The 25,153-nt window shown below is 35.5% G+C and overlaps 1 protein-coding gene across 3 annotated transcripts in view; it reads right to left on the bottom strand.

Moving 5' to 3' along the window:
• FBXW7 (F-box and WD repeat domain containing 7) overlaps positions 1-25,153 on the bottom strand; it is a 228,190-nt gene that overhangs the window by 71,950 nt on the left and 131,087 nt on the right. For 2 of the 3 annotated variants that reach the window (XM_087437536.1, XM_087437537.1), the window contains one exon: positions 18,216-18,797. In XM_087437536.1, the coding sequence (XP_087293662.1) occupies positions 18,216-18,728 (513 nt within the window). In that variant the 5' untranslated portion in view covers positions 18,729-18,797. Of the gene's footprint in view, positions 1-18,215; positions 18,798-19,412; positions 19,463-25,153 lie in introns of all 3 variants that reach the window. The other variant, XM_014780212.2, reaches the window with a different exon arrangement.

The following is a 25,153-nucleotide window of genomic DNA, read 5'->3' as shown; positions in this document are numbered from 1 at the left end:
AGAGATAATTTCAACCTGACAAACTATTATTTAATTCATAATGACAGCTTTCATTTGTTTATAATCATCTCTTCACTGTGAAAACTTTAGGTATTTCCTGTATCATCAAGTAGTAACTCTTGAATTTCTACAGAAGTACCAAAGAGATTCTTCCCTTGCATTTATCCTAGTTTCAGCTATTCAGGTCAAGAACGCTCAAGTATCATAGCATTTCCATCTCTTCTGAACGTTTTCACGTGAGGACTCAAAGTCCCAAGACTACCAAAATTTACTTTCAGGTTCTCTTTCAAATTCCTTCTAGGTTCAACATTAACAACCAATTAGGGGAAATAATACCTGTCAGGATCAAAAGTGCTTCGTGGTTAGCACTAACAAAATTTACAATATCAAACATCTAGACTCTGTGCTAAAAGTCACAATAATTTAAGCAAAGATCCATAGAATAATGTCAACCCCCCTAAGACAGTAGGTATCTTTGGAACTAAAAATATTTTGCATAGCATGTTATCTAGCCTGGACTAGTTAGTTAAGCTAGTTTTAGTATAGTCTTGCAACATTACAATAATAAATCTTATGAACTATAATAGATAACACTTATTAAGGACTTACTATCTGCCCATCAGCCAGCCCTTGTGGTCTAGTGGTTAAGATTTGGCGCTGGCGCTGCCACTGCCACAGCCAGGGTTCATTTCCCAGTCAGGGAACACAACACCCGTCTGTCTGTTGTCATACCACTGCGTGTTGCTGTGATGCTGAAAGATATGCTACCAGTATTTCAAATACCAGCAGAGTTAACCATGGTGGACAGGTTTCAGCAGAGCTTCCAGATTAGACAGACTAGGAAGAAGGTCACCCACTTACAAAAAATCGGCCACAAAAACCCTACAAATAGCAGTGGAGCATTGTCTGATTTAGCCCCAGAAGATGAGAGGATGGCACAAAAAAGACGGGGCAGGATTCTGCTCTGAATTGACTCCACAGCAGTAACAACAAATCTGCCAGTCACTTTTCTAAGTACGTTATATATATTATTTCATTGAATCTTCTCAATAACACTATGTTTTTGATGACATTACAGTCGTGTCACTTAACAATGAAGATACATTCTGAGAAATGCATTGCTACGCGATTTCATCATTGTGCGAACATCATAGAGTGTACTTACACAAACCTAGATGTATAGCCTACTACACACCTAGGCTATATGGTACTAATCTCATGGACCTCTATCATATATGTGGTCTGTCAATGACTGAAACATCGTTATACCAAGCATATTGGTACTACTATCCTTAAGATAACTCTACAAGAGAGGTTAACAGTTTGCCCAAGGTCAAAGTGCCATGAAGTGATAGAGCTGGTATTTAAAAACTCCACAGTCTAAATTCAGAGATCACACTCTCTACTTACCACTATTTATAAGCATTGATGCATTTGTTAGATATGCTAAGGGCCTGGTCTACTCAATCACTCATGAAGCCCCATGTGGGGAATTCCTTTTATACAATATTAGTAAAAGGGGTTTTGTGTGTGTGTGTGACTGACATGTTTTCACTTCCTGAGAGGACTCAGCACATCCTCCTCTTAATTTTATCACAAGGAAGCAGAGAGGCCAATAGGCCAATGTTTTGCAAACTTTAATCTACATTAGAATCATGTGGCAGCTTGTTAAAAATGCACATCCTAATCCTAGAGATTTGGTTGAGTAGTTGGAATGGAACTTAGCAACTTGCATTTTTAATAAGCACTTCAGATGTTTCTGATGCATCAGGTCTAGGGTCACACTTTGAAGAATACTGATGTAGGCTCTTATGAGTGGCTAACCTATATCCTATTACCAGTTTACTCCAACTCATCATAATTCATTCCATATCTCTTCTCATGGCCTTGTCTTCATAGTCTACTCCAGTATTTTCCCTGGTTCTGATTTTCATGTACACTTGATCACTTTATTTATTATATGCGTTTCTCCTACATACAGACCACCTCAAATTCCTTGTGGACGTTAGAATATACATTTCTTTTAAATGAGGCCAATTCATTTGTCAGTTAAACACCTAAAACCGATATGTTAAATTCATAAAGAAAAAAGTCCTCAGGTCACTGACTACAGCACTTAACGTGCTATGTATATGCTGCACTTCCACTCCAAACAACTCAACACTCTTAATGGATCTCCAATGGACACAAACTACTTTAATTTTGCAATGAGTGATGAACAGCACATACTTCTTCTATATATGATGTCTGGTGAAAATGGATGATACATAGGTCAAATCAGCCCACGGAAATGCTTTTGAAAAATTTGGATGCCAACACATATAAAACTGAGAAATTAGGGGGCCAGCCCAGTGGCATAACGGTTAAGTGCACACGCTCCGCTTCGGCAGCCCAGGTTCAAAGGTTCAGATCCCGGGCGTGCACCGACGCACTGCTTGTCAGGCCGTGCTGTGGTGGCGTCCTATATAAAGTAGAGGAAGATGGGCACAGATGTTAGCCCAGGGTTGGTCTTCCTCAGCAAAAAGAGGAGGATTGGCATCATATGTTAGCTCAGGGCTAACGTTCCTCACAAACAAACAAACAAAAAATAACTGAGAAATCATCATCTAAAAATCAGGAATCCTTGGGGCTGGCCAGGCGGCGCAAGCAGATAAATGTGCGCACTTCGCTGCGGCAGCACGGGGTTCGCCAGTTTGGATCCCAGCCGCGCACTGATGCACTGCTTGTCAAGCCATGCTGTGGCGGCGTCCCATATAAAGTGGAGGAAGATGGGCACGGATGTTAGCCCAGGGCCAGTCTTCCTCAGCAAAAAGAGGAGGATTGGCAGATGTTAGCTCAGGGCTGATCTTCCTCACAAAAAAAAAAAAAAAAAATCAGGAATCCTGGTGACTTTTGAAACTATGGCAATATGGAAAACATACCAATATCAGGATTATAATTTTCACAGTCGCCCCTTTTAGAGAAGCTTTGGCTCCCTGGGTCTTATATTTAACCCATTTCACTCATTTAGCTTACCTTTCTGGCCCGTATTGCCTCTTGAGTTTCTGTGTCTTACAAATTGTAATATGTGGAAGTTAGGTTAAGAAGATTTTCTGGTTGAAAGTCATTTCAATGTAGTCAAGGAATCACTGATGGAAATTAGTTACAATACAGTTGAACGGTATTCTAGAAACATCTCCAGTACTGATACTAATCTGATTTTCCCAAACCTTCTGACTTTTGAGGGAATCAAAGTGATCTTTTACCTTTGTAAAATACCACCCCTCAATGCTGCACTTGCCCCTCCCCTAACCCTTTTGAAATAAAATGCCCTTACAGTGGATATATGCACTTAACATAGTAATGTGCCCCAACACCTTCTTCTCCCCACTCCCAAAAAGCTAGTATTAGATTGTAGCACATGTTAGAAGAAAAATGTCAGTTCTTTTGGTGCTCAATAATATTGCTAAATTGAACCAAATTTTAACTAGTAAGCTAATGTTTTCTCCAGATACATGTTAAAAACACAATACTTTAATGTCTTCAATTAATCAATAGCATTTAATAACTCCTTCTCAAAGAAGGAGCAGTTTAGGTTTCTCACCATATCCAGATACTGATCTCTTTTTGTACTTGTTTTATATTCTCCACCATTTACTATTCACCAAATAGATTATGTTATTAATAGCTGATTTCATTACCTGAGCAAAAAGATCAGAATTGAAGCTCAGTGTTTAATACTTAAGCTCACGTTAATCTGTCAAAATATAATAATAAATGTGGTTTTCAGAAAATGGTAGTGATACAAAAACACAGCAAACACACATGAAATATAACTTAATCAGTTACAGAATATTGTTTATCATAGCAATGACTTTAAATTGAAATGAAGTTCATCCATATTCAAGAGGACTAACCACTCAGCAAAATTTACAACTAAAGATCAAAGTTTTGTCACTTCATTATAGTAACTAATTTGAAGAAATAACTTATGATATTAAAATTAACAAATCTAAGGAAGAGAAACCAAATCATGAGGTTCTCTTAAATCTTTAAATGTGTTACTGCTCCTCCTCTCTGTCACATGATCCTTTTTCATGCTCTCATCTAAGAGTAAACAATGTGTTTCTCCTGAGTTCATCCTAATCTTCCTTCACAAAAAGAGAAGTGTAAACAGTAGCTAAAGACAAAATGTCCTTATTTCCCACCCCAAAATATAATATAGAAATTAATATTAAGAAGTGCTCTCTAAAGTATATCTAAGGGAGAAATAAAAATTTAACCAAGGCTCTACTTAAAGATGTTGAACTTCCTTTTTAGAAGCTATTAAAAATCAATACTAGTCCACAGGTCAAATGTAGCTAAAGGGAGTTTTTTTGGAACCTACATAATGTTTTTCTTTTTCTTTTTTTAAATGAATGTTAACATCTTTTAGGGAAGGCATATGCCCTGCAGTTCTAAGAGCCTGAGCAATCTTACTGGCTCAATCAAGACTTTCTTCACTCATTCACACTACTCATTTGGGCCTTGTCGATTATATTTCTCATTTCTTCACCCCAAGCAACCTAAAGAAACTGAGGAAGAAGAATCATCTGTTCAAATATTCTTTAGTTCAGGATGATCAGGTGGTTACACTCTGTAATACTACCTTCTATGCTAACACAAGAGGAAATTTAGACAAGAAAGATAGCCTCTTAGAGAAAGCATTCAATTCTCACATATATGCTGAGGAAGCCCACAATGACAAGGCTTTTGTTTTTAATGCATTTATGTGCGGATACTTGAGAAATTTTCAAAAAGCATACTTATATACTCTGAAAGCACAGTAAATTTGTACAAATATGTACATTTATCCCATGGCTCACTCGTTCTTCACTTTTTGTTGTTATTGTTGTTTTAAAATAGCAAAATGAAGATATGCTAGCTGCCAGTTAAAAAAACAGAAAAAGACAACCCTAGGTATCTGACATATTATTCGACAATGCACAGAACTACTTCAAATATTAATTTCAAATTCTGAGCAAGAAATAGTGTACCAGAACACAAAGTAGAAAAGAGATAGCACTTACTAAATATATTTAAATACATTAAAAGCAGCTCTGGCAATAGCAAAAAGGTACTATATGGCCCTCTAGTGTTCAATGAAGAAACAGATGAATTCTTAAGTAATTAATTCTCATATATGACATTTCATAGTGAAAAATAATACTTTCTCTGATTTGCTAAGTATGCTGAAATGCTCATGTAAGACTTCTACAAAAATTTTTTTTTTAATTTTATTTATTTATTTTTTCCCCCAAAGCCCCAGCAGATAGTTGTAGGTCATAGCTGCGCATCCTTCTAGTTGCTGTATGTGGGCGGTGGCCTCAGCATGGCCGGAGAAGCGGTGTGTTGGTGCATGCCAGGGATCCGAACCCAGGCCGCCAGCAGTGGAGCACGCTGCACTTAACCACTAAGCCACGGGGCCGGCCCTACAAAAATTTAAATATGTTGTCTGTAGCTTTATTTCTCTGTGACTTCTTTTGAACTACTATCCATATTTAGAGTATCCACTGAAAGAATTACGAAATGTTTTTAAAGTTTTTGCCATAAAAAAATCCCAAGACTAAACAGAAAAGCAGCAGCATTTCTCAATTAAAACTAAACAGTATTGAATTTAAGGCAATTTTCAAAGAAGAAACAAAAATAAAAGTGTCATGACTACAAATCAGGTATTTAAAACACACCTAAATTCTCTAACCATATTTTCTTTTCTCTGTTTTCTACTTCTGTAATTCAACCACCCTGATTTTTCTCTTTATCATAATTTATAGATAATAGGGATTCATTATAGCAATCAAAGCAATGAAATACATGAAAATGTGTCCCCCAGAAAAGAGGTCAAAGATGGGATTGAGATTTTAGGACAAGAGTCAAAGTAAAAAGTAGACTCACAAGCAGAAAGCAATCTTGTTAATAAGATTCTTAAGATTGTAATCACTGATGAAAAGTTTTAAAAATTGATATTACTGTCTAAATTAAAATTGGTGAAACACTAATTTCAAATTGGACTTAACTTTATTATAGGTTTTTAAAATATATTTTTACATGCATATTTATTCTTTGGATATTGGAGTTTTAGAAGGGAGATGGGGAACTGGTATATGAGCAAGATCTAAATTATACTCCCAGCTCTTTCATTCACTTCCTGTAACCTTAAGCAAATAATATTTCCAAGTTAAAACTTTAGAAACTACAGGAAGATTTTGTGAAGATCCTGTACTTGGCATCAAGATCAACCGTCCAAATGTCAAGGAAAGGTAAGTTGCCTATGGCGTGGAAACTCTGCCAACGACCCTCCAAAGCACCACTTAGCCTTCATTAAACCATTAAGAAACAGACAGGATATAAACAAAGAAAAATTAAACAAATTTGCCCAATACAAACCCATATAGATATTTGGAATATATTCAATAGTCACCTAGAGAGGCTCTATACTCATTTCTAACAATTCTGCCGCTATTCAAAAAAGTTACGACTTGCCATTTTTATTTCTTAACAGCCTCCCAATACTGTCTAACTCCTACCTATCCTTTAGGTCTCAACCTAGCTTTCATTTCCTCACTGAAGATATCAGTGATTTAATTATTTAGATGTTAATACAAATGCACTGAGAATTACAAAAATGGGAGGGACAACGAAAATGCTAGAAGACAGAATCTTGATACAAAATAATCTTGGTAAGGAGGAACTTGGTAAAGATAGAGCCAAAACGAAAACTGAGTGAGGATGGAGGCACAACAGCAAGTAACAATAGAAAATCTAATAGGGACAAATTTAAAGTCTTGTATTGAGGTTCAAAAACCTGTAAATGTTCACATTAACTGGAACAGGATTAAACCAGACCGTGTTTGTGAAAATACATAAAGATCTTGTTTTCTGAAAGTTCAACTCAATTTTTTAAGCATTTTCTGTATGCAAAGTATAAGGTCCTGTAAGACACAGTATTTATAGAGAATCACATGATTTAGAGAATCATGTTTGTCAACAATCTAAATATAAATAAATTTTAAAAAACAAAGCTGACTGTAACTACCACAATATAAGCTAAAAACAAACAGCTAATGGAGATATAGAATTTTGCTCAGAGTTCTGTGAAACATTCTTAAAGCAGGTGAGATCTGAAATAGATCTTAAAAAGAAGAGAAATTTGCAAGAGGCTATAAGGTGAAGACATTTAAAAGATGAGGAAAAAGCTTAAGCAAAGGTATCAGAGTGGCCTGAATTCCTCTATGCTCAGAAATACCAAATAAACCCCTGTTGCTGAGGTAGAGTAGATTAGAAACAAGCTGAAGGAAATAAGATGGTTTTTGAATTTTATATGTGTTATATGTATAGCAATTACATTTAAATATGTTTAAAAGAATAAAAGATAGGCTCTCACCAAACTAGGAATCGAGGGGAACTTCCTCAACTTGATAAAGAACATCTACAGAAAGCCTACATCTAATATCACACTTAATGGTGAGAAACTGTCCCACTAAGATGAGGAACAAGGCAAGGATGTCCTCTCTCACTATTCTTTTCAATATTGTACTGTAAGTTCTAGCTAATGCAGTAGGACAAAAAAAGGAAACAAAGGGTGTGCAGATCAGGAAGGAAGAAATAAAACTGCCTTTATTCACATATGACATGATCATCTATGTAGAAAATTAGAAAGAATCAAAAAAAACCCTTCTGGAACTAACAAGTGATTATAGAGCAAAGATGTAGGATACAAGGTTAATATACAAAAGCCAATCACTTTTCTTTATACCAGCAATGAACAAGAGAAATCTGAAATTAAAAGCATATTACCATTTACATTAGCACCTCAAAAATGAAATACTTAGGTATAAATCTAACGAAATATGTACAAGATCTATATGAGGAAAACTCTGATGAAATATATCAAAGAAGAACTAAATGGAGAGAGAATCCACATTCTTGGATAGGAAGACTCAATACTGTCAAGATGTCGGTTCTTCCCAACCTGATCTATAGATTCAATGCAATCCCAACGAAAATCCCAGTAAGTTATTTTGTGGATATTGACAAGCTGATTCTAAAGTTTATACAGAGAGGCAAAAGACCCAGAATAGCCAATTCAATATTGAAGGAGAAGAACAAAGTCAGAGGACTGAAACCACGTAATTTCAAGACTTATTATAAAACAACAGTAATTAAGACAGTGTGGTATTGGCGAAAAAATAGACAAATAGATCAAAAGAACAAAATGTCCTCATTTTCCTTTCCAAACTTGTTTTCTTGATAATGCACAAACATTGCTTCACAGTAAGTAGGTCCTGAAACTTGTAATAATGAGCTCATCCTTATTTGGTTCACCTCTTATCATGTTGGAAGGAATCCCTCACTGATCACAAGGGCAAAGATGCATGTCTTGACCACGGAAGAAGAAACCTGATAAGTAAATAAATAAGAAAAAATATACAAAAGACATCACCGGATAAATCCCTGCCTTGCTTAGGATCATGTCACCTAACATGGAGAGAACGAGAGCAGTAAAAATGATCACATCAGAAGATAAAAAAAAAAAAAAAAACACATAGATACAGAGAACAGAGTGGTGGTTACTAGAGGGGAAGGAGGAGGGGGAAGGCTGAAAGGGGTAAAGGGGCACATGTGTATGGTGACTGACGGCAACTAGACTTCTGGTGGTAAATATAATGCAGTCTACACAGAACTAGAAATACGATGATGATGTACACCTGAAATTTATACAATGTTATAAACCAATGTGACCACAATGAAAATTTTTTAAAAAATGATCACATCATATGTTTGCACAGCTTTTTAAAACTTGCAAACCATTTCTACATTCATCACCTCATTTAAACTCTATACAACCCTTTGCAATAAGGACAGGTATCCTATTCCTGTTTTTTTTTTTTTTTTTTGTGAGGAGATCAGCCCTGAGCTAACATCTGCCAATCCTCCTCTTTTTTTGCTGAGGAAGACTGGCCCTAGGCTAACATCCGTGCCCATCTTCCTCCACTTTACATGGGAGGCCGCCAGAGTATGGCTTGCCAAGCAGTGCTTTGGTGCGCGCCCGGGATCCGAACCAGCAAACCCTGGGCCACCGCAGTGGAGTGCGCGCACTTAACCGCTTGCGCCACCGGGCCGGCCCCATCCTATTCCTGTTTAATGGTGAAGAAACTGAGGCTCAAAGAGGTTAAGGGATGAGCTCAAAAACTGTGCCTAGTAAATGAGAGAGCAGATAGACAGGCTTTGTTATCTCCTGTTCTTTTCAGCACACAATTCCACCTAATATTACCTGCCCAACCTATACGCCAGGGTTATGATTCAACAGAGAAAAGCTATCCAACAATGACTTCCATAGGTCACCCTGGGGAAAGATGTGGATACAAAAAAAATAAGCAGGGGGGCAGGGAGGGTACAAAATAGAGAGTCCAGAAATAGACCTAAATAAATATAATCAACTGATCTTTGACAAAGGAACAAAAGCAATATAATGTGGCAAAGACAGTCTATTCAATAAATGGTGCTGGAAAAACTGCACATGCAAAATTTAACTCAAAATGGATCATAGACCTAAATGTAAAAAGCAAAACTATAAAACTCCTACAAGATAACATAGAAGAAAAGCTAGATGACCTTGGTTACAGTGATGACTTTTTAGATACAACACCAAAGATAGTCTATGAAAGAAATAATTGATAACCCGGACTTCGTTAAAATTTAAAACTGCTCTGAGAAAGACAATGTCAAGAAAATGAGAAGACAAGCCACTGACTGGAGGAAAATATCTGTAGTAGACAATATGATAGAGGCCTGTTATTCAAAATACACAAAGAATTCTTAAAACTCAATAATAAGAAAATGAACAACCTAATTAAAAACAGGCACAAGATCTAAACAAACACCTCATCAAAAAAAAACAGATGGAAAGTAAGCACATGAAAAGATGTTCAACATCATATGTCATGTTTCAAATTGAAACAATGAGATACTACTATACACCTATTAGAATGGCCAAAATCCACAACACAGACAACAACAAATGCTGGCAACAGGAACTCTCATCCATTGCTGGTGGTAAAGCAAAATGATACTGCCACTCTGGAAGAAAGTTTGGCAGTTTCTTACAAAATTAAACATACTCTTAAACCATACAATCCAGCAATTGCAATCACTGGTGTTTACCCAAAGGAGTTGAAAATTTACGCCTACAGAAAAACCTGCACGTGGTTGTTGCAAGAAGCCAGAATGCAAAATAGTATATACACTGACCCTGGTTATCCAAAATATGTAGTCATGTGGTCAAGGACTAGCAAGTAATATGGAAAAATTTATTCACTAATTATTTACTGACAAATTATTAGGTACTGGGGTTCCTTATACATGATAAATACTATGATGCAAGATAAATAAAAGGCTTGAATAGGAGGGAGGCAGAAAAACAATTTTAATACATTGTGATATGAGTTATAATAAATATACCATGGGAGCAGAGACTAAGTTGGGGTGCTTTGGAGGGCATGAAAACAGATGTCCAGGTGGTGGCTTTATGAGTTATTCCACAGCCCACCTCCTCTCAAAATTACTAATAGTATATCATTGAATTTTCAATTTTTAACAAGAGTGCAACCTGGACCCAGAATGAGATCTGGGTTCAAATCCTCGCTCCACTACTTACCAGCTGACTGACCACTGATGAATTACTTAAACTCTCTCCACTTGTTTCTCATCTCCGATATGAGGATAAAACTTAGAACCTATATAACAAAACTATTAAGATTAAATGAGCTGATATACGTATTCAGCACTGTGTCCTAGCACATAGTAAACAGTGTTCAATAAACGGTTTATTATCACTGTTATCAATGCTGTTTTCCATTGCACTGACGAGGTTCAGAATAAGAATAGGTGATAGTCGGGTTCTACTGTACCTCAGCAGCACCATGTTGACTACAGGACCCAGCACTTCAAGAGCAATTTGTCCAGAGAAGAGCAACCAGACTCATGATCTCAGAAATCACATTGAAGACATTCAGTCTAGAGAAAAGATTATGGATGAATATGACAGCAATCTTCTCCTATAAGAAAGGCTGTCCCTGCTCTAGACAGAAAAACAAGGACCAAAGAAGAATACCAGATGTCAACATAAAGAACTGTCTAAAAATATAATGTTACTTCACACTGTAGTATTCCCTAGTGATGACTTCATTTTCAAGCCCAAGTCTGTTGATAAAGCCACTGGGCACAGGTTTGGACTTGGTGATTTCAAAGGTTTCCTCCAATTTGGATTCTATCTCAAGAGACTTAAAACTAGGATAGAAAACCTAAGCAGTTTAAATATATTAATGCGTCTGAAGAAATGGGAGATTAAGAATAGGGGAGGGGGAGAAAGCACTGGTGACTTCCTGGTAAAGCACTTTCGAATTATGTTTTAAAAGACACACCATCAAACTGCTCAAAGAAAGAGTTTAAAATGAAAGACATTCATATGTCATGGGGAACCAAAAGCGTTGTCAAGGCTACTTCGAGTAACTCTCTAAAGAAACCACATATGAAATAAATGTCTTAAAAACAAAGAAAGATACCACCATGCTAACTATTACTCTTCCAATAATGTGGTGGTAAGTTGATCTTAGAGAATTGCCAGGGTGGCACTTAAGTCCTAGAGATGTGAAGAATTGGTTATACAAAGAACTCTTAAAGAGGGCATTGCTTTTTCCACTATATTTAGCTGCATTTTCATGAAAAGATCATTATATAATGCCCTTCCTTGTGAGGGATGTCTTTTTATCCAATCTTCCATTAGAGCATTATATATTATGGAAGTTATCAAAAAAGACTAAGTAGAATAAGAATTGGTTTCTAGCAGATATAGTTTTTTTCCTCATAAACAACAGTAATAAATGCTTGTTGTAGCAAGCTGGGGAAATTCTGAAAAGTTTATGAGAAAAAATAGAAGTATTTCAACCACATTCAGAGATAATTCCTAACATTTTGCTTACTTCTTTCTGATCTTTTTCCATGCATATATATAATGTATGTCTGCTTCATAATTAGGATCATATTGTATACATATTTTTGAATCCTACATTTTCAGTAAACATATTTGTATGCATTTTTCTGTTATTAAATTTTCTTTAAAAATATGATTTTTAATGGTTGTATGAGTTGCCTTGAATTGATTTCTGCATCTTAGCAATAAAGTTCCTAAATTGGGATTTTAACTTTTCCTCAGGGCAGTCTTACACTAGTACTGCTAATTGTATTATAATATTCTCCAACATAACTATCTTTATATTGAATATCTGAGTTTTAAACTAAACTTAAATGGCATGCCTATTTATAATTTAGAGTCTGGCCTGGGTACATCTTAAGAGGCGAAATGAGAATTGCCCACATTACAATTTGTGAATCTGCAACTCTCAACCTGAATCAGCACTAGAGACAAATATATCAAATTTCTAAAAAAAAAAAAAAATAAAAGAATTAAATGTCAACTCAAGACAAACTTACAAAAAAAGTCACAAGGTAATACCAAATGAACTATACAATGCAGAGAAGCAACAATGGGCTCAAGGAACTAAATTTATACATATTTATGGTCATACAATTACATACATACTTATGGCCATATAATGAGTGATTACATACTTACGGTCATATAATAAGTGGCAAAATCAGAATTCAAGCCCAAATCTAAAAAGCTTTTATCACTCTATTATGCCGGGGGAAAACTCATGTCCTCCAGTGTTCCCCTTTTCCCCCACTTCCACTCCCCTCCCCACATTTAAAACTGGGTTCAACTGGACTGAATGAATGTTTCCAGTTTTTCCTCCTTCACAAAGGTAGCAGGCATAGCTATTCACTGGGCTACGTTTGCTAATGGATGTTATTCAAGATGACTACCTTATATAGTACTTTTTGCTCTCTGGACATGTCTATACCTAACAGAATTTGAACTTAATTTCTTTGCCTTACAAGTAGTCAAGGCTAGGCACTTCCTGAAGCAGCCATCACTCTCTAGAACTATACCTACAAGAGAAGAGAATTTAGGGCCCTGTTAGATTTCAGATGTTAGCCACATTGTTCTACAAAGTTTCCCAGCAGCTCTGGTTCAGGGAGTGATTGGAAGATGGTGGATTAGAAACAAAATTGTTATTGTGATCCCCTAATTGGCTAGTGATCCTTGTGCCTAATCCCTCTATTGCTCCGAACCTAGAGATAAGAAAATGTCTTAGGCCCCTAGACACTAAATATACTGCTTCTTCGAATACATATAATATATAATATATACACTTAAGAAATATTTATTTCTTATTTGAGGCAAAAAGGATTAAAAATGGCTTAGTTACCAGGAAAAAAAATCTAACGATCAAGATGGGAAAAAAAATATACTAATTTGAGGTAATGAATGAAGTTACATGGGCACAGATGGAAGGTACTAAGACAGACATGGAAGCAGCAGAAATTAGTGCTCAAACATGGTTCTATTCATGAAAAGAACAAGAGGATACAACACCTGGCCTAACGGTAATCTCATTTGCTTTTCATTTTAGTAGAAAATGAGTTGATAGTCTGCATAAAACATCTAAAAGGAGTCTTTAGTATGGGTGGGCATCTCTTCAGAAAACAAGTTTTTTTAATATCATAAGGCTGTTGACAGAGGGAGTTAAAACTGAAGAGATGAGCATTCCTATCTAGGGAAGCAAGGTGACATTAGAACTTGCAGGTAGACTAGTCAAATTTACAGAAATAGCTAGCATAAAACCCCTGGTTAAGAAGCACGTTTGATGGACTCGAGACAGAACGATATCTGTTATCCAGTCTCAAACTTCATTGTCATTTCTTCCTGTTACAATTTCAGCCTCAAGCTCTCATCCCTTCAATAATGTTTGTTAAATACCAACAAACAAAAGCACTTAATTCAGCTCTCTGTGTTTTCTAAAGGGTAGCTCTGATGATTTCAAATGTGATGGTCTTAGAAAGCCATCACACTCCAGTCTGGAACCTAAACAGACTTAAGAGTTCTGCTGAGAAAATCTTGTTTAGTAGTGTTTGCCAAATTCTACCATAGAGGGCAGCATAGCACATGGAAAGAAAAGGGGTTTTTTGAAATGAGGCAGATCTGGATTAAAATCTCGTCACTTATAGTGTGATTTTTGGGTGAATCATTTGGCCTCTCTGTAACCTCAGCTTACTTATCTGTCATAGGAACTTGCAAACAGTATGGGCTTAATAAATACCAATTCTTGACTGCCAAAACCCTTGACTTTTAACATTAGAATAGTCCAGAATTTCTAATGTATATTATTGCCATATGCTCCCCTAAGAACAAATCTTTGGTGACTAGGAGGGGGAAAAATAAAAGATTGTCCTAAAAGTTTTGATAGTTCTCAAAGAAAAAAACTAATGCAAAGAAGGACCAAAAATAGTTTTCCTCATTAATATCATATTTGCATATACAGCATGTTCAGGAATGACATATAAATAAGTCTAGCTGTCCACAGAGTGTGTTTAGGAAACTGCCAAAAAATAACATTTGAAAGGTATGCTGGGTAAAACTAGAAAGGGCTAATCCTATATTAACATTAAAAAATGGGATTTTAAAAATGATTATTATACCTCTATGCCTCTCAAAGTCAAAGTTTAAAACAGCTTGAAAGAAACTGTGGCCTAGGGTAATGTCTCTAGAAGCGCTTTATGTTTATAATGATGAAGAATTTAAAGCTGCTCCAAAATGAAGTATTTGAAACAGTGAGAGCTTTTCCCTATTTACCATATTAAAAAGATTTATACACATGGGTGACTGACATTTTCTTTTTAAGCAACACAGTAATAGGTGACATTTTTAAAACGCTGAAAAATGAAGTATTCTGGGAATGATCCTGAAGAACAGTTTCGGGAATGGACAAAAAAGAAAACAGGCCAATTTCAGACTGAAATCTACTTTGTAGAAGGGCATCACTGCTTTGGAAAACAGTTTTACATTATTCTTGCCATGTTTATGAAGGTAAATGACCTCAAAATAAGCAATGTATCAAAAGCATAACACTGGCATACACATGTATACATATACACATAAACGTATATACACATCTATCCCTGTGTTGTTAGTCCTCAGTCCACTCCTGCGGCCTTGTATGTACAGTACAATAATTTGTATTCATGACTCAAGAGCCATTAGAGAAAGCTGGCTTAAATTCAGTATACTTTGTTTTTAAAGAGGTAACTATATAACTATACAAGACATATCTAAAAGTTGTGTTTACACTTTCATCTTGAAGGGAAAGGAAGGATAAAGCACCTGTCAAACCTGTGTACTGGAAGTTTTCCTAGAGAACATTATGACGACTTCTCCTTTTGGAAAAAGATACGTTTTGTCTAGCTGGCTTTCTTGTTTTTAATTTAAAATGTGGTTGAACTCATTGATAGCTTTGCATTGTTCAGCAAGGCTTAGTTTTGATTAAACTTCTTTCTTAAGATAATGCAATTAAATACTAGACTCCCATTGCTCCAACTGAACTCTCAGAAAAAAGAGGAGAGATACAAACTCCCTTTTTTGATATAGTAACCTTGAGAGAGAGAGAGATCAAGAGATGGGGTATATACGCTGGGCAACTTGCACTAGAAAAGATCTGAGACTTACCAATGAAGCAGGGCTGCAGCTGTTGGTGTTAGAGCCATCAGCTGAGATTCAAAGCACTGCTTCAACACCTTGAGACAGGGATGGTAAAATGGATGAAAACCACTACTTGAAGCCAGTTCCTTCTCAGATCAAATCAACTAAATAAAATCTGAACTCGCAGACAGGCTAGGGGAATTGGGGATAAACATGTTTTAGAAAGAGTTTAAGTTTCACAAGCTGAGGCAAAAATGATATAGATAATTCAAGTATTAAACCAAGTGTCTAAGATATTTCATTCCAGGTCACGTTAGATTAAAGGAGATGAAGTTAAATTTGTTTGTATGTTGTTTATGGGCTAAATCAAGGATTCGCTGTGAAATTTAAAAAATAAGAAATAGGAGTAAGACGATAAACTACTACAGACATTATTTATTTTAATGTCTGTAAAATAAGTAAGCTTTTATTTAAATTAAAATCTTCCTTTCCAAAGAATCGTTAAACTCATAAGTTTACTCCACATGGATATTCTTTATTTTTATCTAATTTTCCAATGATAAATAAAGAACCAGAAAGCATGCAAACATAAAGACCTATGAGCGGAAAAGCCTGAAAGAAAAAAACACCGAAGTTGTGCTACATACCTCATTCATTCTGAGTATAAATTCCTTTTACTTTCTCTTCTTTAAGTAGACCATTAGATAGTAACATTGTCTAAAATATTGATTAAAATAAATTCTGACTCCAGTGAAAAGCACATAATGTCTTACTGAATTTCCTGTAATTTCAACAGCACCAAAATACAGAAAAAATAAAATTCAACATAGAGGAGAAGTCAGTACTTACTTGACTTAGCAGCTAGTCGACAAGATCAAGTTATGTAAAAAAAACTCCTATTTCCAACTCTGGTTATGATTTTGTGGAGGGTGTGTGTGTTCATACTCCTTACAACTTAAAAGTTTTTTTAATTACGAAAAACCTTAAACATACTTAAAAACTACAAAGAATAATACCTATAAACCCCCATGTTCCTGTAACCCAGCTTCAACAATTAGCAACTCACGGCCAATCTATACCCTCCTTCCTTTTCTTCCCTCCGGTATCATTTTGAAGCAAAGCCCAGAAAATATACAATTTCATTTTGATTATAATTTGATGAGAAGAGAGAATACAATACAAAGATTGGGTAGTGAGAGAAATAACACTTCTTCTTTCTCTCCACAATCCCCGCCCCTTGTCATGACCACAATTTTAAGTGATATAGTATCCAGGAATGTTTTGAGAAAAGAAGCCCACATGCCACCCCAAAGAACAAGCACTGGCAATTACAAATTTACTGCAGCTTCCCAATCACTTCCTTCTTCCATCTCAGACAGACTTTAACGTTTCAGCACCTCCCTGCCTATCCAGTAGCAAAGATAACAACTGGGAAGCAGTGACAGTATGACTGGTTGCAATATTTCAGTCCTTAATCTCTGGCATAGCCTTAAAGGACTGTATCCAATCGAACTGTTTCTCAGCACAGGATTAATCACCAAATCCCTGCATTGATAAGATTCCTATGTCTAACTGTCCACCTTTTAAAACATGTTTATGGCTAACTCCATGGGCTACCACTAGCTAAATGAGATAAGGAGGCAGACACAACAGAGCTGTCTCCCAGGAATGGGAAAGGAAAGGAAAACGGCAGACAAGGGAAGTCATGGCAGAAACTTGACAAAGTTGAGAATCTAAGTGCATCTTCACATCATCTCCTACCTCTCACAGTCAAATATCAACCAAAATGGTTTGGTTACCCTATAGTAAATAGTCAAATCCCTTTGAGAAGTAAATGGAGTGTTCCACTAAAATGAAGTCAGAAAGAAAAACCAATTCTTCAGGTGTTCTTGAATGTTTTAATTTTAATAAAATAACTAGATGAAAGCAAGCAGTGAAGATAGCACCGTGCATTCTTGTTCATTTATAATGTAGGAAAAATTTTTAATAATCTTAAATACGTCAGTGTCTAGTACTTTAACTTTTAAAAACACCTACTCAGATTTCTCCAACAACCAAATATTAACATTCAGCGTGTAATTTTATCTTGTTTAATTACATAATGAACAGAAGATTGTTTACAAAAGATAAATTTTAATCATTATAAGAAAACTAATTTGAAGTAACTTCCAGTAACTTGTGCCTTGGAATAACACCTGTGAATATACAGTCCACCCCACCAGCTGCATTTGGTAAATAAGGAAAGATTCTTCACTACTTGATTTACATAAATCATATTTCACCCCAACCTTCTCCATTGCACACAACCTACTAACCCCTGTCCCTGGGACAAAATTTATAATAAAATTTGATATTAATGATTTTTCATAGTAATAGGATCAATTTACCCTCCCTCCATTTGTAATAAGATTGTCCAATTATCAATATTTCTATTTCTAATACTTTCTAATATCTCCTGTAAAATAAAAATTACTTTTTTATTATTATACATCTGAAGATTAATTTTGCAGTAATACAAAGACCATGAGGAAAGTTGCATTATAAATTAATATGGATATGTAAAATTTCTCAGGTGGAACAGCAGACTTAATATACTCACTTTTGTTGTCTTTGTATAGAATGGGGAGGAGAGTTGGTGAATAGGCAGGTCCACAATACTACTCGAGTTTGTGACACTGTTACTATGTGTATGTTCATCTTCCCTGCTACTGTCATCAGACTGATCAAAATCATCACTCTCCTGGTCCATTTCCTCTTCCTCTTCATCCTCCTCATCTTGTTCACCAGCATGTTCTTCCTCTTCCTCTTGTTCTTCTTGGTTTCCCGAGGAGTCCTCATCTACCGAAATAAATCGATTATTGTTTTCTTCCAATTGTCCTTGCTGGGAATCATTTTGGTTTCCAGGTCTAGGTTCTACTCCAATGACTTCACCGTTCCTTGCAGTGTGCTCCTCCTCCTCTTGTTGTCTTAGCTGGTGCTGCTGCTGTTGCTGTTCCTCCTCTACCACACGATTCATCTGTTCCTCATCTGCCTGGCTTGAGGAAGGGTTACCTCTCAGAGAGCCTCCAGTTCGTCGTCTTTTGCTGCCCACAGAGAGCAGTTCCTGATTCATTTCCAAAAGCCAGCTTGCTACTTCTTGAACCTTGGCTAGACTATCAGAAGATGCAAAGCTTTTCACATTCTGTAGGGAAAAATGAGGGGGACAGAAAGGTTTTTACAGTCTGCATTATCTTCTACTTTTATGTTCTATGTCTATATTCCAAATTTCATTAAAGATTGTAGAAGGTATTTGATGCCACTGAGGCATTAAGATGTTCTTTAGGAATTCAAATTAGAAAAGTTATGAGACTTTATAAAGACATACACAAAAATCATACAGTAAAGTTTTATTTTAATCTCCTTTTTAGAAATAATTTTAGAATTAAGTTTTATAGTTTTAGTTGCTTTGATTAATAAAACATAATTTAGCCAATAAAACAGTTTTAAATTTTACATCTGTTCATAAACTATACCCTTTGTAGAACTCCCACAATATGTTAAGAAGTATATCACAAAAAAACTATTCAATGCTCAGTTAAGTTCAGGAAATGCTGAGGTAAACCAAGATAAAAAGGATTTTTTACTTTAGAAATTTCCCAAACTTCTCTGATCAGAGAATCTTGCCTTTAGACACAGTTTTCGGACATGTACCAAGTCATTATGATTTTCATTGTTCACAATGAATATAAATAAAATAAACAGCAAATAAACAACAAAAAAATTTTTTTTAAAAGGAAAAAAGTTCATAAGTTCATACCCTCTGACCCAGTAACTCCACTTCTGGCAATCTATCCTAAGGAAATAATCCTAAAACAGAAAAAAAAATTATGCAGAGGATGCTCACTGCAGCTTTATCCACAAAAGCAAAAAATAAAAATAAATGTAAATAAAAAATAATCAAAATCCAAATGTTCAAGACAAAGGAATTCATGAGATGAGATATATATATATACGGCAATCTCTAAAGATGATGTTCGTTAAAAAAAATTGTGAAAACATGGATGTTTGTATTATATTATGTTAAGGGCAAAATGCAGGAAACTATATGATCACAGCTGCATAAAGACTAGAAGACAATATTTCAAAATATAAACTGTATTTAGGCAGTGGTATTATATGTGCTTTAAATTTATTTTTTACCGTATTTCTCAAATTTTATATATCATATATGTTTACTTTTATGTTTTTTTAATACAGGCTCTAAAATTTGATCTGATATAGAATCTTCATAATGTTCCTTCTTAAATTTCATCCTTTGCAAATATCTATATGGACGTGTTCAGAGTTACATAAAATAATGGCAACACATTACACAAGTTCATATAAAATTCCTTTCAAAAATATTTTTAAGATTTACGAGATATGAGAAATACAGTACCCATTTTCTATCACGCCCTAAAAGTAACTACGTTATGGGGCCGGCCCCGTTGCTTAGCGGTTAAGTGCGCGCGCTCCGCTACTGGCAGCCCGGGGTCGGATCCCGGCGCACACCGACACACTGCTTCTCCGACCATGCTGAGGCTGTGTCCCACATACAGCAACTAGAAGGATGTGCAACTATGACATACAACTATCCACTGGGGCTTTGGGGGAAAAAAAAAAAGGAGGAGGATTGGCAATAGATGTTAGCTCAGAGCCGGTCTTTCTCAGCAAAAAGAGGAGGATTAGCATGGGTGTTAGCTCAGGGCTGATCTTCCTCACAAAAATAAATAAATAAATAAAAGTAACTACGTTATATCACAATGCTTTAGATAAAGCAGCCTTATGTACTTTTCCAACCCTGGCCAATAGATGGTTGATCCCCCAAAGGTCCATAGTCCTCACGGCAAGCTTTGAAATGGGGTCAAGAAAGTCCAAAAGATAGTTTTAAAATAGCAATATTTCATTTTCTTTTCTATAATCTACGCTTTATAAGAAATAAGCTCTAGTATAGGGTGAAAATATTCTGTAATTCTAATTACACTAGAAGCACAGGTGTAGAAAGAGATGAGTTCCAAAGACTGAGCCCTGAGGCACTCCAACACTCTTAAAGAAGAGAAGTAACCAGTAAAGACGACTAAGGAAAACCAGGAATGAGTGGTATCCTTGAAGCCAAGCAAAGAAAGCACATCCAGGAGGAGAAAGCAAACAATGGCAACTGTTGCTGATAGATCAAGTAGGATGACGATAAAGAACTGACCACTGGATTCAGCACATGGAAGTCACTAGTAATAGGAGTTTTTATTAGTTCAGGTTTGACTAAAGTAGATTTAAGAGACTAGGAAAAGAGAATAGAGATGGTGGGTATGGACAAGTTAGGAGTTTGCTGCAAAAGGGAACAAAAGAAAGGGAGTGGTAACTGGTAGGGAAAACGAGGTCAAAAGAAGATTTTTGATTCTTTAAGATTGGAGAACTAGCAGTATATCTGTACGCTGACAGGAATGATGCAATACAAAACAAAAAGTTGATAATACAATCGAGAAAGAAGAAATGGTAAAGTGATGTCCTTAAGTAATTAAAAGGGGATGATGAGAAAGAATTCAAAAGTGGAATAACTAGTTTTAGTTAGGAAAACAGATATTTCATTTATGGTAAGAGATGAAAAGCAGAGTGGTATTAGGTACTTTAAAGTTATTTCTTTTTACCATATTTCTCAATGTGGAAACAGTTGAAAGTAGGTGGGTTTTTATAGTAGTGGGAGTCTTTGCAAGTTCCCTACTCCTTCCTTCAACTTTGTTTCTTTTGCTTTGTAAAGTTCCCTACTCCTTCCTTCAACTTTTTTCCTTTTTCTTTGTAAAGTAGGAAGAAAGGTGATCTTGGGAAGTAGGAAGTTGAGAGTGACCTTGGAAGAGGAGGTGTTAGGAATTTGAGGAGAGAGGTATGAAATAGTCCTCTAGGGAGAGAGGAAGAGAACTTTCCTTGGTGCATGAGATTTTGATGATCAAATGCAATCAATAAACCATAATGTAATATATATTAAATGTGGCTTTTAAAAGTCAAGTGGTTCTCGTTTACAACTCCGTCAAGCACAAGACAAAATTTCTATTTGAGGTAGAAGGTAGGGTTCCTTAGAAAAAGCATGTTAAATGTATCCATTGTTTTCAGAAGACTAAGGAAAACAATGGTAATCAAAATATTAAGATAAAAATCTCACTGGCTAGTATATTCAAAGACAAACTATGAAAACATCAGAGGAAAACAGGTTGAAAATAACGTGGAAAAACACTGACCTACACAGATGAATACACATAGATGGTATCCCAACATATATAAAGGTAAATCTGCTATCCATAGGTTTTCTTCAAAAAGAGAATCAAAATCTTGCTTTAGCAACTGTATCTAAAGTCTAGCTCTCCTAATGCTAACAAGGACACTTTTCCCTTAGATGTTTATGCATAGAACAGCATGAAATCAACAACATTGCCTGGGATATTGCAGGCCCCAAACAAATTGCTCTTTGTGTGCGCAACCCAACAAGCATATTTTTACAAGACTGAAACAGGTAAATGACGTATTAAGAACAACTTACAAAGTGAAAAGATGAGAGAACAAAGGTCATAAAACAAATCATAAAGAATGTGTGTAAAGAAGGGAGGAGACTGTTGGTAAGCAGCCAACCTACCAACAAATAGAAAGTTTATGACCGGCATTTCTAAAATAGTACCAGTACTGGTCATCACTGAATATTTCTGTTACCAATTATGAATCACAACAATTCAAATCACTATCATTGTGTAACTTTAGTGTTATCTTCGGGGAACAGAGAAGAAAGTGTCTTGATTTAAGCTAATCAAGTTAACCAACTCTCATATTTACAGTGTGGCATAGAAATAGCTTTCAAAATAATACAAATTCTTATAGACAGACCTGGTCAAAAATGGTAAATCCAAGTAGATGAATCAGATTTAAAGTGTAGCCAATATAAAATATACAATGACAGAGCTAAAAGTCAGATTACAGGAATTCCAGAATATCTGAAGAGGCTGAAAATATCTAATTGATAGACTTACATAAAAATTTTTCCAAGTAGTGTATATATTGGATTGGATTTCTCTGATCCATTTTGAGAATGGAAAATGGGAATGAACATATAGAAACTAAGGGAAAAAATTTCATTTTCTTCAATATTTATAAATTTAAACAAAAAACAATACTTTTAGGAAATTAGTTTTCTAACAATAATCTCTTAAGCTAATGAACTAATTAAAATAATAAGTATTTATCCAATAATTAACAGGAAATCAGAATCAACTACTAAATACATTTTTTTTTTTTTTTTTTTGCTGAGCAAGATTCGCCCTGAGCTAACATCTGTGCCAATCTTCCTCTATTTTATATGTGGGTCGCCACCACAGTATGGCTGTGGATGACTGGTGTAGGTCCATGCCTGGGAATCAAAGCCAGGCAACCAAAGCAGAGCATGCCAAACTTAACCACTAGGCCATGCGACTGGCCCCCACTAAATACTTTTAAGGAGAGGAAAAATATTTTTAAATATAGCTTATAAAGCCCCACATAAAAAAGAAAATTAAATATCCTGATCGAAAAGTTAAAACTGCCATACAGGAAAAGTTAATAAATGAACTATGAACAAAAGAACGCAGATTTTTGCTTTCACAATTCTAATGCTAAACTTTTTTAGAGAAAATTTTTTGTATGATTAGGACACTGAGGCATATGACACACAAACATCAACAAACAGAATCCTATATCCTAAAAAAAAAAAATAGGCAAATCAATGTAAAATTTGAACATGCTCTTTTATTTCTTCTTACCAGTAGAAGTATATAATGTCAAGCTATATAAAATACACAACTTATGTTTTTATCAGTAACTAGTGAGACTGAACTTGAAGTCAGTTAAATAAAATCTGAGGGCTAACACATCTTGACATATGATTTCCTTGACGACTGGGCATGATGAAAATGGAAATGATTCAAGGTCAGGAATAATACCGATAAAAGAAAAACATAGAAATTTTAAATTGAAAAAGTTCCTCACTTCACAGACAAAGCACACACAGGGATTAAGTAACTTTCTCAAGATTGTAGCTTCAAGCAAAGCAGGGACCAGAAATTGACACTCAACTGAGTTTTCTGTCATATGCCTCAGTTTACATAACTACGTATGATAAAAATCCTAAAAGAATATCATTCTCTAACATTGATAGTGCTTTCTTTTCCAAAACCAGAATAAGTACAATGCTCAAAGATTATTACTCTAAAATAATTACCTACTGAGCACTCAGTATGCTTCAGGCACATATTAATTTTCTAGAGGATAACGTTTAGAAATGTTTCTTTACAAGTCAATGACTTTTAACCCGACCAGAACCCACAGTAAAATTAGATTTTACATTACAACTCTGTATGCATGTATTTAAACAGATCTAAAACAATGATTTCAGAGAAAGAGAATTATGAAATGTTTCAGATACCTAAAGTCTCTACAACTTCATTAAACACAATCCATTCTCATTATTCACAGTAATTGTGTTCTATTAAGTTGCCACAAATACTGAACTATTGCTCCCAGGGGAAATACAGGGTTAAGTTCCTGCAAGCCTCTGGTCACAACATTTTTGCCAAGTGATCAATACATAATCTTTTTATATGTGTATTTCTATTTAAAGATGTGTTATTTAATATATATTGTTGATTCATTAACATTGAACTCATGGTCACCAGCACTATAAACTCATACCTGAATAAAGTTTATCTAGCACATGTATGTTCTCCATAAGGCATATCACAACACTAGAGAGCATCTCAGCACTATGCTTGGGGGCCATTTTAAACAGCAAAATCAACAAAAAGTTTTTAGTGAAAAATGTTTCACTAAATAAACCATGACAAGGACATTTGTTTACAGTATGAGAGCTGAAACAAGAAAGCAGAGTGTCATCTTGTCCGACCTCAGATAGGAACTGTACGTATCAGGTGACTCAAATTTTTTGCGACTCTGTGCATGCACATGTCCATAAATGACTGTGAAAGCACCACGAGTACTGATTTTTGGGGTTACAAATAAGTTTTAGTTAGTAGGTGAATTTGCAAATACAGGATCTGCAAATAATGAGGATAGACTGTATGTACTTTATCTAAATCTTTTAGACAGAGCACTGCTTGGAATGCGAGATTCACATAGTATTTTGAGATATCAATGAAGAAGCCACAGCATTACCTATTATTATGGTTCCAGTAATTTAACAAATGATAAATGATCAAAGAAAGTAAAAGCTCCAATACAGATATTTATCATTAAATTTTTCAAATAAATCAAAGGTTCCGATAGCCCATAAAAAATAAAGTTGAACTTTGTATAAAGTAATTGCTGGAGAAAGAAAAGGGGGGAGGGGCATCACTTTTCCTGTTTTTAAATTGGGAGAACAGGGTTCTTCTGGCGGCATCTTTCACTACAGTGTGAAGTCCAGAAAGGTCCAAACCTAAGGGTACCTAAAGGGAGAGATGCCTATAGCGAACTCCCAGGATCAAGGAGAAGTGTTAATAATAACTTTGC

Source organism: Ceratotherium simum, chromosome 12, assembly GCF_057802395.1.
Source record: "Ceratotherium simum simum isolate JZ-2026a chromosome 12, ASM5780239v1, whole genome shotgun sequence".
In the NCBI taxonomy this organism is placed as follows: Eukaryota; Metazoa; Chordata; class Mammalia; order Perissodactyla; family Rhinocerotidae; genus Ceratotherium; species Ceratotherium simum.
The sequence above is the reverse complement of the archived record's forward strand: the minus strand, read 5'-3'. Positions and strand labels throughout refer to the sequence as shown.